Source organism: Lissotriton vulgaris, chromosome 9, assembly GCF_964263255.1.
Source record: "Lissotriton vulgaris chromosome 9, aLisVul1.2, whole genome shotgun sequence".
Lineage (NCBI taxonomy): Eukaryota > Metazoa > Chordata > Amphibia > Caudata > Salamandridae > Lissotriton > Lissotriton vulgaris.
The window spans coordinates 782,543,193-782,571,060 of record NC_141697.1 but is presented as its reverse complement, the minus strand read 5'-3'; the positions used below and the strand labels follow the sequence as shown (position 1 = coordinate 782,571,060).

The following is a 27,868-nucleotide window of genomic DNA, read 5'->3' as shown; positions in this document are numbered from 1 at the left end:
GAGTGCAAACCTCGACATGTGCCCTAGGAGTGAATAAAGATGACAGCCTCTTTTTATCAATGTTTCCAGTCTACCCTTCCTAAGGAGGATGATCGTTTTCTGGAGAGTAAAAAATTCAGAAATAGTAGTTCCCTTCAATGTTGCACCTCACTTGACAGTTGTTTAGCTTTCATGCAAGCTTGGTCTGCTACTGTTAGGGGGGGGGGGGGTGGCGAAGTGGTGCACACCTATAACAGGACTGTGCTGACCCTGTCCCAAGCAACTTTTGCTTCCACCAACATGAAAACCTCTAGTGAACGAGGGTAGAGAAAGAAGATGCTGGTGCAGGGGACGTGACCTCTTCGCTGTATGCAGCTCGGTCAAGTGAGTCTCTGGTGCAGAAGCGCTCTCTGGGGTCCAGGTCAAAAACTCCCACCCCAAACAAAAAGGTGCTCAAACCGAATCATCACAGAGGATCCCCTCAAGACCAAAGTCACCACCACTCATGGTGACTGATGATCTTTAACACCAAGCCTCTTGAGGGGAGTTACTTATTTCCTTGGGCAAGCTACCCCTCTTCAGCAGTCTGTCACCTCCTTTCCACAATGCAGCTCTTCTAATAGAAGGTTGCATAGCTTTCAGGTTCCTGTTTCCAAAACTGGCAAAGGGAAGTTGATAGTCTGAGAACTAAACACTGGCAGAGGAAAGCGTTTCACTGTTTCCAGATGTGAAACCACTGATTCTACTGCCAAGAAGTCACAGAAGATAGGCGGCGATGGGAGTCTACTGTTAAGTTAACCCAAATTAAGGGGCCAAATGAGGGTGAGTATGCCCACTTAACTAACTAACTGGGGCAGCACTTGCAGGAACCTTAGAGTAGAAGAGGACAAGGGCATTCGCCACATTTCAAAAGGACTTCACTATCTCCAACCCTTTCCTCCTTGGAATCGGAGGTTGAATGTACTATAAAAATCTCAAGAATGGCTGGAAAAGCCCTGCAACCTTCATCTATTGTCTGGCGGGCTTGCTCCAACTGACCATCTTATGTACCACTTGAGTGCTGGAACTTGAAATGGATTCCAGTATGCAGTCAACTACCACACAGCATTCACTGTGCGCAGTGTACAGATTAGCTTTCTGCAAAGCAGTCTAAAATATACCAACCTTAAAACATTAACCTCAGGACCCAGCATCATCACTGGCGGTTGAACGGGGATGGGGGTTGAGAAGCCAGCTCTACTGCACAGATCTTAGAGGTTAAGGCTTGGGTTAATGGTTTATATCAGTGATACTCAAAGTATGGCCCAGGGGTTGCTTGCAGCCCTCCTGGCCTTTCCGTGCAGCCTCTTGTGAACAGCAGCACTGGTCTGCTGTTTACTTGACTCAGCACTAACATTCAGAATGAAAGTAACTAAGGCGTTCTGCACAACTAAACTCTAGAAACACCGTTATTTATTAAAACACATTTTACAAGAATGTACAAATATGATAAAGTCTCTTCAAAATTCAAAAACATGTATTACATTAACATGCAGAACCTTTTCACCGTAGTAAATCTGAAGATATCACTGCACCAAGAGTTTTTTTCTTTGTTTTAAATGACAATTTTCAAACATGAATTTAGAAAAAGTCATGCTTCCACCGCCTCAGACAACAATGCCAATACTGAACTAGGAGGCAAGTTAGTTGTCAGGTGCACCCTTCAGGATGACCTGGGTTGCCATTATAAAGGGACCTCATCATAGTGTATTAAATCAAACACAAGAGAAGGAAAAGGCGGCAAAGTGAGGAAAAGACCAATTACTGAGGCTCACACACAATTTTGTCAAGTGGGGAAGCCGGGAATGAGCCCAGGTTTTCTGGATTCACGTTGTGCAATATATGCTTCACTTCCCCTACATCCACCGTACAAAACCCATATAGCTGACCGCCACCCTGCTGTGTAACCCTCAGTCACGCCACATACCATATTTTGTGCTAGTGAGTACCCAGGGCGTAGAAGATCCACTTAGAAACCAGACTGATAACATTTTACAGATGCCGTAGGGATGAGCCAGGAGCGGTGACAGTGACAGCCAATATGTTTTATCTAAAATTAATCGAAGATAAATAAGGGAAACCAGAAGAAAATAAATAGTTACAGATTTTTTAAATTGAAGAAAATGTCATTTGTGGTCCAGCTAAGGATACCTAAAATTCCGGTCTTGCTTCCATATTACAAATTCACATTTTTGGCACAATGCTGGTATAATGACCTCAGTCTTAATTTCTCATGATCTTCATTAGATCATGCAGAATTAGAGAAAAGAGTTGCGTGGGAATTGAAAGCGGACCATGGTTGCAAAGTCATATGAAAAAATGTTTAATTTCTCATCCATTAACTAAGTTCAGAAGCATATACAATGCAGGCCCCTAAAAGGTTTACCTTGGTCAACCACCCTCCTCACCTTTTCCCTTCCTCGTGCAATGCCTCTTCCTTTCACCTACACCATTTTAGGCTCCCTACCATACACATTCTGCATTCCACACTCACAGCTCACACACTTTTACTTAGGCCCACATGCCACTCGCACCACAACTACACACTTTTCAATCTTTGATATTAAAAAAAATAGAAATTTGCAAATTCAACAAGTATTGAAAAGCTATCTTCTCAATCTTACACAAAGTCTTAGAACATTCAACACCTTCCAGGAATGTTATACTCCCTCAGTACATGTTCCAAAACATGCCCATCAACCTCCCTATGATCCAAAATCCAGGACATATTGGGCAGGACAAGGGCAACAAGTTGACATTTATTTTACCCACTGGACGAGTAAGCCCAAAGCCCTGCAGCACCAACCCCTCAAATGCCAGTTTACACTACCATAGTGAAGAGTGTGTGCCAAGAAAGGAAATATTTGAATTCATCCATAGAAAGTTTCTCACATTTCTATATGATCGTTAACATTAAAGCCTTTAGTATTAATGCAAACTCTAAGAAAATGCAGTACGCTATGAGCTCAACAAACATTACAGACAGTGGTTCCAGTAAAACAGGTCCTTGGTTGCCAAATGTCACTATTGAGGCTTATAATTAGGGCGCATTCTGTAGGCATTATAAATTATAATGCCTACAGAATGCGCCCTAATTATATGCAAAATACACGTAGAATAGCATGAAAGTAAGATTGATTAATTGTTTGCTTTCACGATAAAGATGCACATTTTCAGTGTATATTTTAAGTACAATATCTGAGGCATCATTTCTAAAAACATGTTTAATGCATATACAAGAATAATCGATAGTTGGTCTAAAACCATCATCCATGGGCAACTTAAAAATAATTAGGGGTCTGAAGCTTCAAAAAGAAAACAACAAAAAGTGCACCTAGAGGTACACGTCCTAGCCTTGGTGCAGACTTACAACTTTCAGGAATTCACTGGAGTAAAATTGTACTTCTAAAACTTTTGTGGATTCCATTTTCAAATAAGCAAATATACAAGTATCTATTTAGTGATGTCATAATCTGCAGAGATTGCAAATTTTCTTTCCCTACACCTACCTTCCCCCGCCCTGTAAAAGGTTTTACTCTTGCACTTAACAGTTTTAAATTTCCAACTTTTTCCAGGGTAGGAAGAGATTGGAGAAAATTAATATCCCTGAATGCTTGTGGGTGTGCACAGACGCAAATGATGGCAACGCTTCCAAACGACTTCCAGCTCCACTAAGTAAATTCGCCGATGGTGGCAAAATCAGGTCCTAGTATGAATCCAAACTCTGGTAAGAGCCCAAACATAAATCAGATAAGCCATTATCAGAGTTTTGCCAGAACGCTGCCACAATTTGTCACCTTGCTGTATGACACCAAAAGATACAAGTGGCTTTTTTTTTTTAACAGGACCAGTGAATTTCTGCAGTACCTCATCCCTAGGACAAGTTTAATATTGTATAAAAATCCACACATGTTCCCTTCCTCATTATTCCACCCACACATTCATACGTGATCACAGAATGGAAAGCATCAACTACCTTTTTTATCATGATAGGAATAATGAGTTTGATGCAGGCTGTGGATACCATATTGAATTGAAAATGCTGGTGAAGTGTCAACCTAATAACTTCTGAAACCATTGTGCAATGAGAATGTGAAATAAAGCCTAAATCAGATCAAGCAGTACTACAAGTATCTAAGAGAAATAGTGCAGTACAATGTCTTCAACCTACTCCTCTTTACATATTGCTTCAGGGGCACAAGATCCAGAATCAGTTAGTACCCTACTAGAGTAACTTTACCAAAGGATTTTGGAATAAAAACGTTCTAGTTTCTTCAAGAGGTTCCGGATTCAATGTCTTGTTACTTGAGAAAGCCTAGATTCCTTCAGCAATACCTTCCCTATTGCGGAGACTAGTACTGAATTACAGCTGGCATGATGGCTCAATTAGGTTAACACCTGCAGGTGACACATACTGTGATCTGAAGGTCATATATTCATATTTCAGAAAGGCAGACTCAGATTTCCACCCTTTTGACAGCGGTCAATGGAGTACAATAAAAATGTGAACCGTATTAGTTAAAATTTATAGGAATTTGAGGAAATGCAGCATTTAATACTTCATAAAAAGCCATTAATCAAGGTGTCTGCTCCCAGAGGACTAAAAGAAAATATTATGCCTTGACCAGCCCTGACCACTCTCTAGAACGTTCAGAGCTAATGTAGACTGCCCAACACCCAGGAAGAGAAACTAACATAGTAGATGTGCTGGGAAATGATTTTCTTCCAGACCAATTCATTTAGCTAAGAACACAGCCAAACACTGCTTGAACTCTAAGAATCGTGTAATCCTCATCACTCATATATACAGATTAGCATATAACTAATTGATTGATGCCCAGTTGTAGCAGGAAAAGAGTATTTTACTCACAGGGATATCGAGGACTTGCTTCTCACTACCAGATTTGCGTTCAGATCTTCTCTTGAGGGGAGAATCCACACCTAGGAAACAGAACGAAACGCAGTGGGTTTATGTAGAGCTCATATATGCTGCCTTGGCTATTAGAGCTTACAATTAGACCAGCAGATTACATAAAATTCAAGTGATTTGGGTATGACCCAGGAATGAGATGCTTCGCGATGAACCCTGGCATAGCGTTTACAGCGAATCGTGTCAAACTCTTTGTTTAACCCCTTCCATGCTGATGACGGAATCGCTCCGTCATCAGCTACAGTTGAGCTGTGCTGATGACGGAGCGGTTCCGTCATGGCCCGGCCGCCGCGCCTGCGCGGCGCTGATTTCGCGCCTGCGCGGGCGTTCTAAAGAGCGGGGCGGGTCATGACGGAACCGCTCCGTCACCAGCACAGCTCAACTGTAGCTGGTGACGGAGCGGTTCTGTCACCAGCATGCGGCGGCCGCGCGGCCGCCCCGCCCCTTTAGCGCTGCGGCGGAATAGCCGCCGCAGCGAAGGGGTTAAAGAACATCCCAACAATCCCTGCTTCAACTGACGGGAAAGCACACGCTAGTCCCCTTCTAGATCTTTTTACAACAAAGGGAGTTTGGCCCATGCGGACAGAAGTGGGGTAAGGGCCCAAATACTTTATGAAAAAGAGAGAGGAACCCACACTTCAATAAGTTTCACACCATTTAAATTTGGGATGAAAAAAGATAAACAAAGCTTAATATGTTTATCTGGGCGATTAGTTGCGCCGTTTTATTTATCAATTTTATCAAAAAGTAGAAGTCACTTCAGTCAAGAGAAATCTCAATATCTTGAACGTACTCACCATGAGCGTACAACAAGAAACTTAAATCAAAAAGTGCATCGTAACAACAATTTAACGCAACATACAAAACAGATTGTAGAGACATACAACTAATAAACAATATAATATACAAAAAGCATGTGCTATTGTTTCACAAAAAAGGGGGAATTATAACCATATTTTTTCATGACATTATTGAAAAATTATTAAATTTGACCAACAAGGAGCCTATTAATGGGTCTCCAAAAGAACAAAACGACCTCTCAGTAGAAATGTTAGCAGGCTTGTAGTTCCTAGCAATCTAAACTGTTTATCAGAACTGAGGACTTGATCCTGTCCGCCTACGCGTTTCGAGTTTGTGAGGTTTCTTCTCAAACTCTCTTCAGGGCCAAATGAATTCTTTTCCCAGTTTGTTAAACCTATTAATAAAGACACAAAAACATTTTTTTGGACACTTGTTACCAATTGCTCCCCTCAACCTGCTCTCGCCTTCTCTTATATACAACTTTAAAATGACACATACCTCTGGGGAATTGAGGTGATTCTGTTCATCCAACCCACTTGTAAAGATTTGTAGGGTCTGTGAGTTTTTCTAAAAAAACTGGGGGGATTTTTATGAGTTGCCGATCATATACATTGGTTTTGTAATTTACATGGACGGTAAAAAATGCCAAATTTCTCATACCTGGATGTATGGTGCAAGGAGAATCAATATTTTGCTGCAATTTTCAGATTATAGGTTGTTCATTTTCCACATAGTTAACTGCAAGTAAAGCAGGCATATTACTCGCTTGTTTCAGTGTGGATTACAATGAGCTCCCAGATGTTGTATTATGTTGGCAGGTAATCACTTACTATGTTTTGTTCTGCTCATCAAAATTCAAAGTTGCCTTAGTTCTAAGAAGAGACCGGGTATGTGCCGGTAGCCCTTCTGGAGCGCCCTCCGGTGCCGTGGTTCTGTTTGGAAAAAGCACGGGCGGCGGTTAGAAATCACTCGGGAGCAATATCGTCAGTTACAGGGGCACGGAGCGCGCGCTAAGTGTTTTTAAACGAGCCGTGCCCTGAAACTATCTGGGTCGGTTTTACGAACAAGGATTTGAAAGCCGTAATGCTATTTCAAGTTATTCTATGTTGTCCAGACATCGCGCTGCCGAGAACCGCCGGTTAGCTTAATGCTAAATGGTTGTCGTACCTTGCAGCTTTGCAGCGTTCTTCACTTCCTCATTCCTTCACACAAAGTGAATGCGGTTTCGGTTCCCTCAGTGTCTCGAAGAGGTGAACTCCTCCTTAATGAGCCAATCGGAAGTGGGATGTTTTACATTCTCATACTGATGCATTATGGGGCCTGGAGTCCATTCAATTGTGAAGCCAAATTACAATCTAGAAACTTCACTCATTGAATTCAGACCGGTATTAATAGTGTTAAACCGGAGTATCAAATAGGCCTCTTTTCGTAGTAGCGCTTTCTCCACATCAGGCGATCTGTGCTGTGGGTCTATACCGGCCAGGACTGTCCATGTGAAGTCTGTTTCATTATGGTTTGCAGACACAAAATTTTCAACCATTGGGGCATTTTGCACTTTTTTCTTTAGCCGAGAGCGATGTTGGGTTATTCTGACATTAACTTGCTGGCATGTTTTGTCTATGTACAATCTGTCGCAGGCGCACAGAATCCCATAAATCACATTTTTACTTTTGCAGTTTGTGTGTAAACTGTGTCTCCATTTTAAAATGTATTTCAATATCAGCATCTCATCACAAATAATTAATCTATCACATCATACAGGTTTACATTACAGATGGTGAGCGATTCACATCAAGGGAGGGACAACCCATCTCATATGGTCTAGTCTTTCTGCTGGTTCCGTAGGTATGTAGAGAGAGGTTCCCAGATATCTTTTGATGCTGAGGCATGAGGGGGCTCCTCAGCATAATATTCCAATTGGTCTGACAGGGCACCAGGTCAAGTATACAGCGTTTGTGTTTAGGGCTTCCTTTCCCTCCCCAGTGCATCAACACCCTTCTTTTGGCCAATAGCAGGGCAATCGGCATCAGTTTGCGGCAAATAGGTTGGATGCCTTTGGTCAAACAAAGGAGGCATACCGCCGGGTAACATTCCACCACCTCTCCCAAAATTTTAGCTACTTTGTTCATAGCCTCGGAAAGAATGCGAATTGTGCTAGATGTAGAGCACTAGATGCTGACTTTATGCACCTGGCGTGGAGCTGCTCGAAGGTGCACCACTACTGGATACAGGATGATCTGTCTAAATTTATTCGTGTGAGCTCCATAGGTAGTGACACACACGAGTTTGTCCAACTCTTTTTTAGTTTTTATTTTAAGAGCACGCTACACCCCCCGAGAGGAATTGCTTAAAATAAAAACTAAAAAAGAGTTGGACAAACTCGTGTGTGTCACTACCTATGGAGCTCACACGAATAAATTTAGACAGATCATCCTGCAAAATTGGCATTTGTTGGAGGGATTAGATTTCCCCTTGCAAAAACCGATTTTCGCGATGAAGAAAAACCCAAGCATCGGTCAACAAATCATTAGAGCGGATAGCTTTTTACCAAAACCCAAAAGTGATCTAATTTCCAAATGGAACCTCAAACCCATCACAGGCCACCATAAATGTGGTACGTGTGTGGCCTGCAATAATGTTGTAGAGGGAGATGAATTTTGTCATAACGGCATAAAATGGAGACACAGTTTACACACAAACTGCAAAAGTAAAAATGTGATTTATGGGATTCTGTGCGCCTGCGACAGATTGTACATAGGCAAAACATGCCAGCAAGTTAATGTCAGAATAACCCAACATCGCTCTCGGCTAAAGAAAAAAGTGCAAAATGCCCCAATGGTTGAACATTTTGTGTCTGCAAACCATAATGAAACAGACTTCACATGGACAGTCCTGGCCGGTATAGACCCACAGCACAGATCGCCTGATGTGGAGAAAGCGCTACTACGAAAAGAGGCCTATTTGATACTCCGGTTTAACACTATTAATACCGGTCTGAATTCAATGAGTGAAGTTTCTAGATTGTAATTTGGCTTCACAATTGAATGGACTCCAGGCCCCATAATGCATCAGTATGAGAATGTAAAACATCCCACTTCCGATTGGCTCATTAAGGAGGAGTTCACCTCTTCGAGACACTGAGGGAACCGAAACCGCATTCACTTTGTGTGAAGGAATGAGGAAGTGAAGAACGCTGCAAGGTACGACAACCATTTAGCATTAAGCTAACCGGCGGTTCTCGGCAGCGCGATGTCCGGACAACATAGAATAACTTGAAATAGCATTACGGCTTTCAAATCCTTGTTCGTAAAACCGACCCAGATAGTTTCAGGGCGCGGCTCGTTTAAAAACACTTAGCGCGCGCTCCGTGCCCCTGTAACGGACGATATTGCTCCCGAGTGATTTCTAACCGCCGCCCGTGCTTTTTCCAAACAGAACCACGCCACCGGAGGGCGCTCCAGAAGGGCTACCGGCACATACCCGGTCTCTTCTTAGAACTAAGGCAACTTTGAATTTTGATGAGCAGAACAAAACATAGTAAGTGATTACCTGCCAACATAATACAACATCTGGGAGCTCATTGTAATCCACACTGAAACAAGCGAGTAATATGCCTGCTTTACTTGCAGTTAACTATGTGGAAAATGAACAACCTATAATCTGAAAATTGCAGCAAAATATTGATTCTCCTTGCACCATACATCCAGGTATGAGAAATTTGGCATTTTTTACCGTCCATGTAAATTACAAAACCAATGTATATGATCGGCAACTCATAAAAATCCCCCCGGTTTTTTTAGAAAAACGCACAGACCCTACAAATCTTTACAAGTGGGTTGGATGAACAGAATCACCTCAATTCCCCAGAGGTATGTGTCATTTTAAAGTTGTATATAAGAGAAGGCGAGAGCAGGTTGAGGGGAGCAATTGGTAACGAGTGTCCCAAATACATTTTTTGTGTCTTTATTAATAGGTTTAACAAACGGGGAAAAGAATTCATTTGGCCCCGAAGAGAGTTTGAGAAGAAACCTCACAAACTCGAAACACGTAGGCGGACAGGACCAAGTCCTCAGTTCTGATAAACAGTTTAGATTGCTAGGAACTACAAGCCTGCTAACATTTCTACCGAGAGGTCGTTTTGTTCTTTTGGAGACCCATTAATAGGCTCCTTGTTGGTCAAATTTAATAATTTTTCAATAATGTCATGAAAAAATATGGTTATAATTCCCCCTTTTTTGTGAAACAATAGCACATGCTTTTTGTATATTATATTGTTTATTAGTTGTATGTCTCTACAATCTGTTTTGTATGTTGCGTTAAATTGCTGTGTTACGATGCACTTTTTGATTTAAATTTCTTGTTGTACGCTCATGGTGAGTACGTTCAAGATATTGAGATTTCTCTTGACTGAAGTGACTTCTACTTTTTGATAAAATTGATAAATAAAACGGCGCAACTAATCGCCCAGATAAACATATTAAGCTTTGTTTATCTTTTTTCATCCCAAATTTAAATGGTGTGAAACTTATTGAAGTGTGGGTTCCTCTCTCTTTTTCATAAAGTCCCCTTCTAGATAGCATAAAAGTTCAGGCTTCCTTGCTAATTACTCTTTCTTTAGCATTTCAACCTGTTAAGTTTTCCCTCACACCTAAATATGGTTCACATTAGAATACGGTCTGGTGATATTTACTTGCCTATCACGAACCAATGTGAAAAAACGTATAAGTTCTTGAACAGCATGGGCAGACCAAATGAAAACCAAGATGGGCCTAACAAACAGGCATAATGAGATATTGACGAAGACAAAAGGTAAGAGACTCGAAAGTACACGGACATACATACATACATACATACATGTTCACTAGGCAAAGCTAATTTTGACAGTGAGAAACTGACCTTCAAACCAAAACCAGACCTGATGAACACACTCCTAGGGGTAAGGAGGAAGGGCTGAAAGCCCGCCCTGTCTCCACGTCATGCTCAATCACTTTTTTGTGGTTCGTGATCGATTTGCTAGAGACTACGCTGAGCCTTTATTCCGGAAGATAGCTAAGAGTGTGCATGAGTTGAGGAGGATGCTGCCAAAACAATGGACCTCCCTTCATCAGATAGCCAGAGTGGTAGACTTGTTGTCTTTCTCTATTCAGGACATTTTTCTGGGGCACCTACATTTTTGGGCCCTCCGACTGCTGAAAGCATCTCACCTGCGCTGCAAGCTCACAAACTCCCAGAACATTCACATGTCAGATGAGGCCTAGGAGGAGCTAGAGTGGTGGCTTCCTCAAATGAGGCGTGGAATGGTTGTGCCATTTTCAGCTAGCAGTTGTATCTCATGATTGAGTCCCTCACTAGAGGTTCAGGTTGGGGAGCTCGTTGTGGGGAGTTAACTACTGGCAGAGGATGGTCCATCACGGAACGGTCCATACATATCAATTTCTTGGAGCTGATGGAGGGTTCCTTTGTAGTCAAATGTTGAACCAGATACCTGGTGCAATCTTGTGTTCTTTTGAACATGGACAACATGGCGACAGTTCGGTATATTAACCATCTGGGAGGTACATGGTCCAGAGCCCTCTCAGTTCTGGCAAAGAACTTTTGGGAGTACTGCCTGGAGCATCATGTGCGCAGGCAGAAGACGGATCTGGTAGTGATCATCCAGGTGTGGAAGTCGCAAGTCTGGTTTCCAGTTCTGATGGAACTTTCCTGGGCTTCTCCAATCCGTCCACACCACAATCCTCATCTACCGAGTGATCTCTCCAGGAATCCCGTTCACCTAGTGACGAACAACAGCCTTCAGTTTATGGCGTGGAGGATTACAGGTCTCTACGGCAAGTCCATGGCCTATCGAGAGATGCCACGGACCTCCTCTCTCGAGCTTGTGCGGACAGTTCTGTCAAGAGGTACCGATCAACCTGCTCTCGATGGATGGGCTGGTGTTTACAATGAAGTTTGGATCCAGTTATCCACATTCTACATTTCCTGGCCTCTTTAGCTGCGGGGGGAGGTTGGTGGTTCGGTGAGACAGCTTACAGATCAGTCAATATGTTTTGATTGCTGATCTCCGCAGGCCATGCCATGATGGCGGTACTACCAATCGGAGAACACCCGCTGGTCAAAAAGCGCCTATGCTGCATTAGATTATCCCTTCCTCCGGAGCCCAGGTAATTGGTCTTTTGTGACGTTAATAAGGTTTTGGATCTCGTCTTCATGTCAAAGTAATAGGTACATCTACCGGAAACAGTTTACAGCCAAACTGGCCATTCTGTTGTGCCTGATCTCCTGCAGGAGGGTGCCTGATGTTAGAGCCATGGACATTACCGAAAGATCATTGACTCCAGAAGGGGTCACTTTCATGTTGCTTGACAGACTAAATGTAATTTCCGTGTGATTTCTTATCCCGCTTTTCCTTAGTCACCCAAGTTGTGCTTTGTAAGATGCATCAAGGCCTATGACACTAAGGGCCAGATGTAGGAGCCCAAATACCGGTCGGTAACGGCCGATTTCGGCCGTTACCGACCAGTATTTGGGTTTTGTAATGTAGGGGGCTAGAAAATTACAGAATCGGTATTTTTACCGATTCGGTAAAATACCGAATCGGTAAATATACGGATTCTGTAATTCAATATGTAGGTGGCACAGTGTACAGTGCCACAGGCCCTTAGAAATTCGTTATTTACCACCCAATACTATTGGGTGGTAAATTACGAATTTGTTTACATGCACATCTGTGCATGTACACCTGTGCTACACATGCCCTAAGGGCATGTATGTGTGTCACAATGCACACAAGCCAGAAACAGGGGTGCAACAGGGTGTCAAAGTGACACCCTGTCCCCCTTCGAAATTCAGTATTTTTACAGATTCGGTAATTACCGAATCGGTATTTGCTATTGAATCCTATGGGCTTCAAGGCCCATAGGAATCAATGGCAAATACTGATTTGGTAATTACCGAATCTGTAATTACCGAATCTTACTGATTCAGTATGTTTACCGATTTTTTTTCCTACATAGCAATTACCGATTAGTAAATACCGAATCGGTAAAATTCGGTATTTACCATTCGGTAATTTGCTATTACCTACATCTAGCCCTATGACAGCAAAGCCACATCCTAACATTGAGAAATACCTGTTGATTGCTTTGAGGAGACCTTTATGAGCAGTCTCATCACCAACCATCGCAAGATGGGTGGGGTGGATAATGCAGGAAGCTGGAGTGGATACCAAGAATTGCGGACTACTCTCTGCTCAAGGCACAATGGCCTCAAAAGCCTTTGCTTTGGGAACCTGCTTGGAGGATATTCTGAATGCAGCAGATTGGTCCTTGAATTCAACCTCCTCCAATGCTGCTATGGTGGTGTAGAAGCTTTAAACTAGCATAATCCTGCCATAGAATGAAAAAAATCCTAGCTATCGTAAAGGAAAGTTTCAATTGTATTAAGGACTTTGAGACGAGCATTAGCCCGTCCTCTGGTGAATCATGACCCACCCAGGTGATTGGATCAGCTTATTGATGTAAGTAAGACTGTTATTTTCAATTTGGTGTCATTGTTACAGGATGATTAACTATGTTGCAAGCTTTCATGATTTCTTTGCTGTTGGCTTACACTGTTATAGCTGGGTGCAATACTTTCCAGCATAAACAAGTGCTCTCTAAATTACAGGACCTGTAATTTAGCAAGAGTAAGAATCTTCCAAAGTCGGCTGGATCGCAGGAAGAAAGAGGGCGATAGAAGAGGGATAACACCTTTTAACACCTTTTACAGAGGCTGGCAGCACATGTTTAGATATGAACATGTTTATTTGGAAATTAATTGTTCCCTTGGGTTATGGCAAATTAAGTTTCCTCTTGTTGTTGACACTGTTATGGTGGCCGCTATTCAAAGAAATCAAGAAAGAAGAGCATAATCCTCGCCTCCGAGTCCTTAAAAGAATTGAAGCTTCCTGCTATAATAGCTAGGAAACTTTATTCAAAACGATAAACTGCATTTTCAGCTTAAGCATGAAGAGCAGCGAGATGTACTTGTGTTTTCCAGATCTGGTTAAACTATTGCCTGCAATAAAAAAATTAAAAAAATAAAATGGCAGCTTTGGAAAGTTGCTACTTTTTAGGTCGAGCTGACCTAGCATTCAATGCGAAAGCATTGAATGCTGTCAGCAAGACAACTAATGTTACCCGTATTTGGGAATGTGGACACGAGAGGGTGCACGAGCGCAGAGCGCAGATTTCACCTCGTGGGCGCGCACGGCGCCGTGCCCCCTCTCGTGCCTCATTCCCATGCGCAAACACACTCCACACTCACGCATGCGCACATACACAGCCACACACATACTGCATACACACACGCAGACCCACGAGCACACACAGACACTTTCGAACACACACGCGCGTACATCCCCCTCCCCTCCCACTCACCGGGCTCTTTCGGCGTGTTCCATGTCTCCTCTGCAGCACTGGTCGGGCACTCACCGGGCTGTTGCTGGGGATCGGGCTCCTCTCTGCGGCAGTCTCGTCTCGTCGCGGCACCAGGGGGCAGGACTTCACTTCCGGGGCTCCCTCCAGCACCTGGGAGCCCCGCAACACTCTGGCTGTTTTGCTGTTGGCAGCCCCGGGACTCTCTTCAACTCATGGGAGCCCCGGGCTGCGGAGAGGCCATCAGTCGGCCGGCTTCACTTCTTCCTCGGCGGCGGCGGGCGGGACTTCCTGCCGGATTGCAGGCCTTGACCCCGTCTCGGCCAAAAATGCATGACTTCCGGTTTTCACGGAGCAGGGCTGCGGCAGTGATTTCTTTCGGGGGCAAGAGCGGTAGGCACCCTCGAATTAAAATATAATTATATATGCGAGGTGGGCACTCGCAAAGGACCTAAAAACGGGTCCCGTAAATAATTAGTTAAAGTGCACTCGGGGAAAATGCCGGGTGGGCACCGGCCTGGTTTCAGTATGGTTACCCATTGTCTCTCGCATGTCCTATCCCCATCCACATCCTCTCTCCTTTCCTTTTCTCTCGGTCTATTGACTTATCACCCATCTATTACGCGCATTAGTGCCGGCTGCGTCATAGCACTTTTAAAATAATTATTTGCTATCCTGCTGAACAGCAGCCACGCAGCTGTCACCATGGCTGAAATCACTGCCAAAGCCAATAGATCTCATAGGCTTTATTAGTGCTTGTTCACTAATAACTATATAATGTGTATGTATGGCAGTCATCTTACTTAGTGTCCCAGTACATGGTTCTTAAAGGAAACACCAGGAATGAGACTCACACGATGCCCAGGTGAAATTCAGCGAGCGTTCGCCAACCCATATGAAATGGTGCAGTTCAGCCTGGAAACTGCACACAACAACTGAGGGTTGGTGCAGGAGGCACATGTTCTAAAGCGTCAAATTGCTGTCTGCAAGGAAGAAAGAAAGGTACGCACGGCCCGGCCCAATGTTAGCTTTACCAGAGACTCCGCTTTTTCATTTTTTATGACGCACTCATGCATACTCGGTCACAGGGATGACACGATAATAATTGAATATTTGAAACAAGCTTTTTCGTTCCCTCTTGGCAGTGGCTCTTGGAACCGCTAACTACTAACCTATCCGCCATCAGCTGTCACATTTTTGCAGAGCCTGTCTTCTCGTGCCCTTTCATGTTTTCTTCATAGCCCGTCATCTGCGGGTATTTTCTTGTGACTGAATTTACTGACCTCTTTCCATTCCACTTGTATTCATACAGTCTGTCCTTGGCGAGGGCGCCTGCATTTGTTGTTGGTGTCAGAGAGGTGAACTGCTGCGCGGTGATCTGGTATGTAACTATCTTAGAGTGAACTATCAGAGTCTGCATGCTGAGGATATGGGATCTTCTAGTTCTGCTCTGCAGCGTTTGAAAAGGGGGGGTGGGGGGGGGGGGAGGGGATTCAGATTTGCGCACTAGGACACATCATTTCTTGGCTCACACCATTTCTTGGCTCACACTTAAGACAGTAAACCTATCTCAGCAGGTCTATTACTTGGAGCTTAGCAGTGTTTATCGAGTACTTTGCAAGTACCTCGATCGTGCAGAAGATGGTGCTGAGACGTTCCCTGTAATAACACAGTCCCATCGCCGCCAAAGCCATGTCTGCCCTGTCTTGGCCTCTCCACTCTTCCTCAGTTTCAGTCTCACTCGCTCCTGCCCCTTCACGGTCTTGCTTCTGTTTATTGTATTTGCACAAATCTAATATCTTGGTCTATTCCTTTTCAATAATCAGGCATTTTTGTTTATTAGGTGTTTATGTTTCTGATGGGTTAATTTATAGGCACTTTCTATCCATCCATCACGCCCTCAATCCATCACGCCCTCACTCACTCCATCCATCACTCCATCCAGCACGCCCGCCCTCACTCCATCCATCACTCACTCCATCCAGCACGCCCGCCCTCACTCCATCCATCCATCACTCACTCCATCCAGCACGCCCGCCCTCACTCCATCCATCCATCACTCACTCCATCCAGCACGCCCGCCCTCACTCCATCCATCCATCACTCACTCCATCCAGCACGCCCGCCCTCACTCCATCCATCCATCACTCACTCCATCCAGCACGCCCGCCCTCACTCCATCCATCACTCACTCCATCCAGCACGCCCGCCCTCACTCCATCCATCACTCACTCCATCCAGCACGCCCGCCCTCACTCCATCCAGCACGCCCGCCCTCACTCCATCCAGCACGCCCGCCCTCACTCCATCCAGCACGCCCGCCCTCACTCCATCCAGCACGCCCGCCCTCACTCCATCCAGCACGCCCGCCCTCACTCCATCCAGCACGCCCGCCCTCACTCCATCCAGCACGCCCGCCCTCACTCCATCCAGCACGCCCGCCCTCACTCCATCCAGCACGCCCTCACTCACTCCATCCAGCACGCCCTCACTCACTCCATCCAGCACGCCCTCACTCACTCCATCCAGCACGCCCTCACTCACTCCATCCAGCACGCCCTCACTCACTCCATCCAGCACGCCCTCACTCACTCCATCCAGCACGCCCTCACTCACTCCATCCATATCGCCCTCACTCACTCCATCCATATCGCCCTCACTCACTCCATCCATATCGCCCTCACTCACTCCATCCATATCGCCCTCACTCACTCCATCCATATCGCCCTCACTCACTCCATCCATATCGCCCTCACTCACTCCATCCATATCGCCCTCACTCACTCCATCCATATCGCCCTCACTCACTCCATCCATATCGCCCTCACTCCATCCATATCGCCCTCACTCCATCCATATCGCCCTCACTCCATCCATATCGCCCTCACTCCATCCATATCGCCCTCACTCCATCCATATCGCCCTCACTCCATCCATATCGCCCTCACTCCATCCATATCGCCCTCACTCCATCCATATCGCCCTCACTCCATCCATATCGCCCTCACTCCATCCATATCGCCCTCACTCCATCCATATCGCCCTCACTCCATCCATATCGCCCTCACTCCATCCATATCGCCCTCACTCCATCCCACTCACTCAGCGACACCACAGCATCAATCTGTGCAACCATTCAACAACAACTGGTTCAAATATGTTCTCTCAATGTCTCAAACGTTATTACAAATGTCACAAAAAGATGTTAATATTTTACTTCTGTTCTGGGATTTTCGTCCCAATAAAATACACTTAACACAATCTTCACAAAAGTTATTTACAAAAGTTTAAGCTATTGCTATTTTAAATTACAATAACTTTTATTTAAGTATTAATTATTTAAAAAAATTAAAAGCCATTGTTATTTGTAATAGCAATACATCTAAGTCACGTAAATACAACACATATTGCATTACAAATGCTATAGGTGTAACATTTGCGAATGTTATAACTATTGGCATTGTAAATGCCAAAGTTATTAATTTAGCTATTTTCAAAACCAACACAGAAATAAAAAAATTGTCATTTACAATACCAATAGCTCAAAATTTCCTAATGCGAGACCTATTGCATTGCAAATGCTTGTTTATCTGAGATTTCCATTAGCCGTTTCTGATCCAAAATGCTGCTGTCCTCAAGACAGCTTGCTGCACTCCTCTGCAGAGGTGAGACGACTGAGGAAGAGGAACAAAGGATTTACCGAAGGAAGGAGTCATGACCTCCTCTTGGCATGATGCCCATAGTGGGTGTAAGATCAGGCAGTGACCTTCAAAGGTGAAGCCGCCTTTGAGGGGAAAATGCTAGTCACACTAGGAAAGGGCTGCTCTTTTGTTTAGGCAGGCAAACTGGCATCACAGAAGAGAGGAAACTAGTTATCACACCCGATTCCCCAAGGGGAATGTAGCCAGCACATAGCCACACCCATGGCTGGACTAGGGAGTTCCACACACCAAGAGAAGGGTTTGGCCATGAGGGCAGAAAAGTGTTTTCTCGGATGGCTAGATGCCACACTTCACAGGAAGTCATCAGGCGACCTGGCTACTCAGTTGCATCTACCCTCCAAGTTCATAGCCGGCATAAAAGTGGCACCCCTGCCACCCAAATCTCATCTCACCAATGACTTGGAAAGAAGACTAAAGAGGAACTGTCCTGCTGTTCCCTGCATCCAGCAAAGGGAGGTTGCACCAGTGCCTCACTCGTGGGAAAGTTGCCCATGGGTGCCAGGCAGAAGAAGGGACTCTGAGATTCAGTTGGCTGACTCAAGGCTACAAATTTTGGGAAGGCTGCACCCTTGAGAGCCAGGTGCCCGGAACTCTAGCTACTGCTGGATGCCGAGGTACAGCATGAGAGACCCAATCCTGACCTTCATGAGAAGCCCCCAAATTTGCTAGACCTGGAAGGCTGTCAGAGTGCCTTCTGGGCACCCTGCAAGAAAGTTATTGCCAACTAAAGGAAACCGCTGGGATTGCAGCTACCCGAGACCAGTAGACAGGTGGCAAACAGTCCTATGCTGAGCTTACCCAGACACTATGGTAGATCAAACTCTGAGACCAAAGTTGCCACCCCAAGCTTGAGGACCACAGGAAGAACTCCCTGCGCCAGATCAGCATTCATTCAAAGCATCATTGGCATCTGTATCCCTTGCATCAATACCACTTCCACTGACTTAACCTCATAGCTGCTATTAAACATTCCTCCCCAGTGCTGCGCTGTCCATTAGAACTAGTGCTGAATGGACGTTCAATGGTCGTGCGCAGCACTGGGGAGGTAGTGCTGCCGTCGGCCAATGCACCGAGGCAGCACTTAAGGGGTTAAATAGTGGCCATTTCTAAAGATTCTTAACTGGACTGGAGACTTCTAAAAGGGGCAGGAGCTGTCCCACTGAGCCAGTTTGGTCCCTGCTACTAGTCCCACATCGGTTTTGGCCTGTCCTACAGTGCTAGATAGCTGTTTTCAAGTTGCTTGTCATAGCTAACGCCAACAGATATTGCTGTTGATGACCATGATTTTTTGCACTGAATGAAAAAGCAGGGACTAATTGTTTCTTTTAAGAATCATATCTCTGGATACCTCCGGTAGATTTCAGTTGTTGAGGTGTCAATGTAAAGACAAAAATATATTCTATTTCTATGAATTGGTGTTGGTGTTGGTTTTTTCTTGTGTAGTGTTTTCTTTTTGTTTACCGTTTCGTGACTTCCAATTCCTTTACCCTTGTTCCTTTCATAAAATCTGACTGCTCTGTGCCACAGCTACTCAGGACTGGGGTAAGGTTTAAAAAACAACCTTACTGGACCTTATACAGAATTATGACATTATTGCACAGAGGTTGCACCACTCCATATAATAATCCACATCCTCACAATTATGTACACAGCCCAGGCCACACTAGTACAAAATTAAATGATGTGCACAACATCTAGCGATGCCGGTGGGAATACTATACGCCGATAAAATTGGCTGGGAGTAATCAAGGTCACTATGACTGCTGACATGGTAAAATGTCAAAGTATCACACAAAATACACACATATTACACATCTACATCTAAAACATGGAAATGTCACAATCAACATGCAAGTTTGACAGCTGTCATATCCATTCACTACATCACTCCTTGCCAATATTGATCGTCATGCTGGTCCTTGTAGCAAGCCACCCGGCACTGACGCAGTGCAATCGCGCATTCCCATCACCCTGACAGCCAGGCGCTACATAAAGGGCAAATAGAAGCAAACACAGCACATTATCTCAGTGCCTAGTTAGCCGCCAACTAAGGTTCTGTGTGGATCAAGCTGAAATACAATGCCTGCGTTACACCTCCCAGGGCTAGCTGTCACACTACACTGGTAATGAGGAAGGTCCAACTGGAGGGAACACGTGCATCGCCTTGCATCAGGCAGGTTATGTGAGCTTCTGCTGCCAAAGCGGTGGACGCAGCCAGGCATGGTCCTCACTCCTTCACCCTCTACTCGATGACTGCTCATGTTAATCAATGGCACAGTACAGAAGGGTATTGCCAATAACAGGCTCTCTTGCTTTATGAAACTGTAGTTAATAGGATTGGACATAGAAGGGAATTTTCAAGAGAAACAAACATGTGTACAAAAGACCATGCATAGGACGCAGAATATGGACAAAGAAAGGGGAGAGGAAAAAAAAAAAAGGACATGAAATGTTGCATCTCCTCTTATTACTAAAGGTTTATACAGTACTACCATTTTTTTTTATAAAAGACGCAAGAAGGTGCTAGATCCCAGTGATTATCTGGGCTCATCAAGGTTATCTACAAGACACAGGTGCTGATATCTCCCAATCAAGAGTGCTCACTTAGGTCTAAGTGCTCACCTAAGGCCTGCCATGATCTATTTGATCAAGGAGGATAACAGCCTGACAACACCAACACCCAGCAGCACCTCAGGCAGATGGGTGAAGGGCCTCCCCAGAACTCCTACTCACCATGTGGGGGCCAGAGTCAAACCTTAGCTACCATTGAGCGAGTGACACAATCACCTTGGTTGCACTTCAGTGATGCTTATGAATAGCTCAACAAATACTTTAGTCATAACAAAAAAATTAAAGTAAACTATCCTTACTCCTACACTAAGCCCAAGAAGAAATGTTCAAGCTTTTTTTTTATCTCCCTGATACTGGAGGTGAAAACAACTATAATAGAACCATTACGGATTTAGATGCTCATTTTAATACTCACCGGTTGAAGACTTTAAGCAATTCAAACAAGTAGTGGCAATGCCAATAGGTCTTCTTATGCATGCACTGCCAGGCCACACCAAAAAATCCATGTACATTTGTGATTGCCCTCCTCCCACCTGTGCTGCTGCCAGAGAAAAATGCCATAAATCATCTAGTTATCTACAACACTTTAATAGCATTAAAATGAGCATGTGTGTGCCCCGCAAAGTTTACGGTCAAGTAGCTGAATAAATAAATAAAAATTACCAGAGCTGTGAGGAGAGCAAGCACTTTTTTTGTGGAAGCACCCTTCTGCTCAATCAAAACATATACTCCTGTCTCCCAAAATATGGACGAAGCCAAAGCCCCTTTCCTGGTGACTCACATAATTGTCTGGCGACAACAGCGCTATTAAGTCAGACCATTAAAAGTGTTAATCAACTGTTTCAACGCCAGACTAAAGGAACTTGCAAGCACAGAAACCAGCCCTAACAAAGACGTCAGAATGCAGAACAAACAGGGGTGTTGTTCATCAGTTCTACTTTGCCTGATACGCAGACAGCCTGGCGAATCTAAACTTAGAAGATCCTACACCACCTATCTGTGGGAATCAGCTTTTGCCAAACTCTCTGTAAGAACTGGAGGGGCCTTGTCACATCAAGATCAATTGAAGGCACCACAGCATGAAACGTGCTTGAACTGTGACAGAACGAATCACGTTGCTTAGATGGTGTGCGGTTATAAAATGCAGTAATCCCATTAAGATGGTACCCCCAATCAACCAGCCAGACTCCAGGAAGAGGTCCATTGGATGTATTCTTTAATCTCAGGAGTACAGGAACCACCAACCTAAATATAGCTTCCCTCATCAGCAACTGCCAAACCCAGAATCTTCCTTTGATTACCTATGGAGGACATTGCACCCTTCATAATAAAAGACAACTTCCAACTTATAATTCTAAAAAGGAGAAAACAAGAAGTGTACATATTAGTAAATCTCTACAATAATTTGCCGCAAACTAATTTGCTAAATACCCTCACTGAGATTGCAACAGCTTTGCAAGAACAAACCACAAAATATGCAAAACATTCATGTATAATAATTTGGGGGGGGAGACTTCAATCTTCACTTATGTATGAACAGTAAAAATACCAAATGTGGCATTACCGATGAGGAGGACATCGGCATAATCCATTTCTCACATTCCGTTGAAGGTGAGAAAATGAACGAGGTCATGGCTGAACTACAGCTAGGTTTTCTAAATGAAAAAAAAAAATCCTCCTGCTCCCTTTTCGCCAACGTTCAACGGAAGAGGATTAACAAGTCTGATAGATTACATACTAATTTCTCCCTTGAATGGGACAGCTATCGATTTGTTTGAAGTAGTAAAAAACCCACTGAGTGACCATTTTCCAATAGTTGCATCCTTTGCGGAAAATAGACCACACAAACCCATTAACATAATGACCGTTCTAGCCCAACAAGAACTTGCAATTGGTTCCATGAACGGTTATACACTTAAATGGGGGAAAATTGATAAGGAAGCCACAACTAATAAAATAGTCAAAAATTGGAGTGCCGAAATTAGGAACTGTCTTGATCTGAATCTACAACCAAAGGTGGTCCTTAACAGTTTTAACGCCGTTTTGAAAAATATACATAAAGAGTTAACTAGGACTTGTAAGCAAAAGTCAGAAATAAATCAAAATAACAGCTGGTTTAATTCGGCATGTACAAAGGCACACACAAAACTAAAAGAGGCCTTGAATAAGGATAAGAGGGACAGAGCTGAGATTGGCAGACTAAGGAAAGAGTACGCTGTCGCGATCAGGTTAAGAAAACAAGAGTTAAAAGTCGATCTATGGAATCGCCTCAGCAAAAGCACAGAGTTGAAGGATAGTGCAATGTTCTGGCACATAGTAAGGTCACCGTTTTTAACAAATAAAAATGAAACACCCTCCATCGACGTCGCTATAAGCGAAGATGAATGGGTGGCTTACTTTTCAAAAGTTTTTAGTAAAGACACCTCAATAGACATTGACCACCCAGTCCCTCTAACGCAGGTTACATACCCAATAAACCTACAATTCTCCCACAAGGAGGTTCAACTGGCATTAAAAAACTCAAAAACTGGCAAAGCCCCTGGTCCAGATGGGGTCCCAGCTGATGTTTTTAAACATCTACCAGATCTCTGGTCCCCCATACTGACCAATGTTTTAAATGCAACACTAAAGGTAGGGCTATTAGATTCTTGGAAGTCATCAATATTGGTCCCGATCTATAAGAAAGGGGACCGAAATACTTCGTCCTGTTATAGGCCTATCTCCCTCCTGGACTCGCTTGGGAAGATGGCAGGGCGGATCCTTCTCAATCGACTCCAGGAGTGGGCAACTGACCAAGGAGTAATATCCGATATACAATACGGCTTCCGTGAAGGCCTAGGAACAGTCGACCAAGCACTTAACCTTTCCCTCCTAGCGGGTAAATACATGGAGGCTAAGGGGTCCACACTTTACATGGTCTACGTCGACCTATCAGCGGCGTTTGACTGTGTCGCTCATTCAGCATTATGGAATATAGTGCTGAAAATGGGCGTTGACCCAGCGATTGTTGATTTCCTGTGTGAAATGTACACAGGAACTACAGGTAGGGTAAGATTTGGGACTAAGGGGGAACTTACAGGAAGCTTTAGGGTGGAAAAGGGGGTCAGACAGGGCTGCGTGCTGGCCCCCTTTCTATTTACTGTCTACACTAACGGACTGGAAGCCGCGATGCTTCAAGGCAGTAAAGATTTACCTACAATAGCTCGTCGGCAAATACCTGCATTATTATATGCCAACGATGCCGTCATTTTAGCAAGAACCCCAAATGAACTCCAATGTGCAGTAAACAGATATTGTGCGTTCATGGCCACCTTGAACTTAAAACTAAATGTTAAGAAAACTTACACTATGCAAGCCGGGAAGGGGTCCGGGAAGCACCGAAGGTTGTTTGTAAAAGGTGAATCACTAGATAGAACGGCAACCTACCCATACCTGGGGATAGTAATAGACGAGAAGTTCAAGTGGATCCCAGCGGTTAATGCCAGGAAACTTGCCTTCTTGAGGGAAACTGTCTCATTAAAAGCATTTTCACAAAAGCTGGGCCAACGTCCAATACAAGCAATGAGAAAAATATATAATGCAAAATGCATATCCACGGCAATATATGGGGCAGGAATATGGGGATATGTAAATGTGGAAGCCATTCAAAAAATTGAGAATTCCTTTTTACGATATTTACTTGCGGTCCCAAGGAATACCTCCACATACGCATGTCACACAGAATTGGGACTAGACTATATAACAGACATCATAAAACTACAGCCAGTAATGCTGTGGCGTAGAATATGGGTTACAGATCAATGCCATTTAACGAGATCCATCATTGAAGACACTTTGAGTCTCGATCAGTGTAAAAAAATCAAATGGCTAACTTACGTCAAAGCAATTCTTGAGGACTTGGGCTACAAGAAATATTTTGATTATCCTTCTAGGATAAATGAAATTTCTAAGGCGGATCTAAAAAAAGAATGCCTTGCACATCTGAGGCAGATACGCCTAGTAACTGAGATCCACAAACAATCTGTTCAGAGAGCCATACTAGTGCAGACTGTCTTTGAATCGGAACCCTATTTGTCTTATAATCTAACCCAATACGAAAAAATGCTGCTAACTCGCTTAAGGTTTGACATGTTTCATTTGCTAGTTTCCTTTCCAACCCAAAACGACTGGGCGTCCACACGGACATGCTGTCCATGTGATTTGGTATCTACACAATCAACCATACATACTATCCTATTCTGCAAATTCTTTGTAGAACCCCGTAGACGTTGGTTACTCCCCATCCTAAAACTTTGGGGGCTTCGCCAATGCCGTCCTGCATTCTTGGCACTACAATATTTAGAAAATGAAAAATATGCTAAAGCAATTGTACGTTTTCTTAAATTTTGTATTCAACATCGTCGCAACCTATGAATTGATCTGATTAGGAGAGATACAATGAAGGCGCACAAATTTCTAGGTTCTAAGATGAATATAAATTGTATGATATATCTTGCTGCTTCCTTTTTATTTGACCTGCTTTTTTAAATGAATTCTATTTTTTTTTTAGAAAAAAAAAAATTGTTTTTAGCATTTTAAAATTGTGATCTTAAAACATGATCAACTTTGTAAATTGTATTTTATGAACTTTTATGGTGTTCTTATCAAATGAACTACCGAATAAAGTATTTTTGAATTGAATACCTACCTAACGTTCCATAGGTTGTGACATTGGAAGGTTCTAAACTCTGACTCCCATAACATAAGAACCAGATCACAACACATCTTTCCCCCAGATCATAAACAATATGAGATTGTGCTCAGACAGGTCTTTCTCGGACACCAAAATATTGTCTTGAAATACTCAAACTCTAGGTATTCCCTTTAAAACCTTCAATATCACCCTTTGGAAATGGGTCGCTAAACCATATGGCATGCAGGGAAAATCTTTAAGTTCCCAAAGTGTAATTTTCATACACCGGGACATATTCAGCAGCTCCTAGAAGTTGGCTGCTTTTATTCAGAGCAGCAACGTGCAGGAGAGGGAGCTTTCTCATTTTAAATTCCAGCTGAGCCCAAAATAAAGACCAAATGTAAGGGGCAATCAGACCTTTTTTTGAATGAGTATCCTATTTGGAAGCTATCAGGAAATTCATACACTGCTGCACATGCAATGGAGGGGATACAAAGGCTCACGGCTAGCTATTATTTCACAGGTACCTAAGAAGCACGCTTTGACTTTGTTTAGTCCCTGTATGGAAGACATATGCATGCACTGAAAGTAGGTCAGATGTTTTGAGCTGTCCCAGTACTCAAACAAATAATTTAAATACTATTTTTTATAGCGCTACTCATCCCAATCTAGCCTGCTGGAGCACTTTACTTTACACAACACACTGATAATAAATCACATGTGCGCCAATCAATGTACAAGATGCATTACATAAGAAAGATATGTTTGGCTATCCAAGTATTTACACAAATACCAATTTAAAAAAACACCATCTTGTTAATTTTTTTTAATAGAGCTACTCATCCCAATCTAAGGTGTCTGAGCTCTTTACATCACACATACACACTGACAATACATTGTGTGTGTGTAAATCAATGTACAGGATGTTTTATGTAAGACAGAGAGGGATGCAAGGTGTAGGAGTCAAATGTCCTTCATAGCTTACTGTGGTATATTAGAAGGATTACAATTTATGAACTGCAAGCAACAAAAGGATCTCTGTGTTAAAAGTCACAAATAAAGCAAATGATGCCTAGGACACTAGTAGCAGAATCTATAGTAATAGGTGAGATAGCTCAATTGTCTCCCCCTACGACAAATATATTATCTTGAACAAAATCAATTTTTGTATTTGTTTTAGTGAAGTTTCCCACCCCTACAGAGAGAACACTAAATACTGATTTGGGAAACTTCACTAAAACAAATACAAAAATGGATTTTGTTCAAGATAATATATTTGTCGTAGGGGGAGACAATTGAGCTATCTCACCTATTACTAAAGATTCTGCTACTAGTGTCCTAGGCATCATTTGCTTTATTTGTGACTTTATCTACCTAGATGCCTGTGGCTTACCGGGTCTGCCCTGAATTTGAAGAAAACTCTGTGTTAAAAGTAGCATCCCACTTAATAATTTACATAAAATAAAAATATGCCATCTGTGTGTCACATGATGTGCTTTGCAGGAAACATATTAACCCTCTATGCTACTTGGATTTATAACTGGAACAAGACAAAACACATATCTCCAGCAAGTGCACTAACTTCCAGAGTTATCCTATTATTTTTGTTCCCTGAGCACACAAACATCTATGCAGCAGGTCCCTTAACCCCATAACATATCTTAAAATGCAGACTTTGCAATCAATGAAGCAGAACAGATTTATGGCCATGTTTTTCCTTGTTGCCAATATCTTTGTGGCAGCGCTAAACAAAAATGTATGACAATGCAGAGATTTTGGATTGGGGTTGCGTCACTTGATGCAACATCTCATTTGTTAAATATTTTAATGCACTCAAATGTACTCACAATATACCTGCTAAACATATGTGTGAGATGTTAAGATCTGATGTCACTTCTTGTGATACCACATGCAATGTCACACGCCATGTCACTCGCATACTGCCTAACTTAGTTAGTCCCCTCACTTTTTTAGGTCTGGCCTAGGCAGCACTTGCGCCGTCTCTTCGAGACATACTGTATTCAGGAGATGGGCATGGCGCTCCACCCACTTTCTGCCCATTTTTTAAATTGGCTCCTGTCATTGTCCTTTGTAAATGGTGCCTTGTCATTAATCAATAGGCTTAGTAGTCTCTGCTTAGTACCGCCTTTTCTCTTCTTGTAGCCTCCAATGAGGACACGCCCTGTTACATGTGTTGTTACTCTGTACATTTTAATTACAGCCTCGCAGTACTATTTTCTTCAATGGTTTTCTCCTGCCAGGACACGCTCTCCGGCAGCCCGTTTAAGCACCAGTTACCTAGTTCCTAAGTGGCAGCTCACTGCACTTGCTCTTTAATAATGGCGGCCGCACGTCTTTTCTTTTGTTGCTCGTGGCTTGCCTAACAAAGTTTTTGATTTTTTTTTAATTTAAAGCTTGCTGTTTACCAATGGCAGCTGCACGTTTTCTTTTGTTGTGCAGGGCTCGTCTATGCTTTTGCCTTTATAATTTTTTCTTGTTTGTGTTGGGTATAATCCCTGCTCATTGCATTCCGAAGTCGCTCTTGACACAACCACTGTAGGCTCTGCAGTGCCTGTCCAGTCAGACTTCACCATTCATATGCCACAGCATCCCCTCAACTCAGACTGGCCTCCTGAACAGAACACAGCACTGCTTATCCTCTTATCCCAGGCTCCCTGCCTGTTCCGCCACAGCTGCTCCTCATCTTTCTAAATCCCTCCTTTTCCATCACAGTGCCCTG

The 27,868-nt window shown here is 43.4% G+C and overlaps 1 protein-coding gene across 2 annotated transcripts in view; it reads right to left on the bottom strand.

Annotated features, from left to right (window-relative positions):
• The window catches only part of CDCA5 (cell division cycle associated 5), a 96,975-nt gene that overhangs the window by 64,595 nt on the left and 4,512 nt on the right, over window positions 1–27,868 (bottom strand). For both annotated transcript variants that reach the window (XM_086938508.1, XM_086938509.1), the window contains exon 2: window positions 4,889–4,959. In XM_086938508.1, the coding sequence (XP_086794634.1) occupies window positions 4,889–4,959 (71 nt within the window). The remainder of the gene's footprint in view (window positions 1–4,888; window positions 4,960–27,868) is intronic.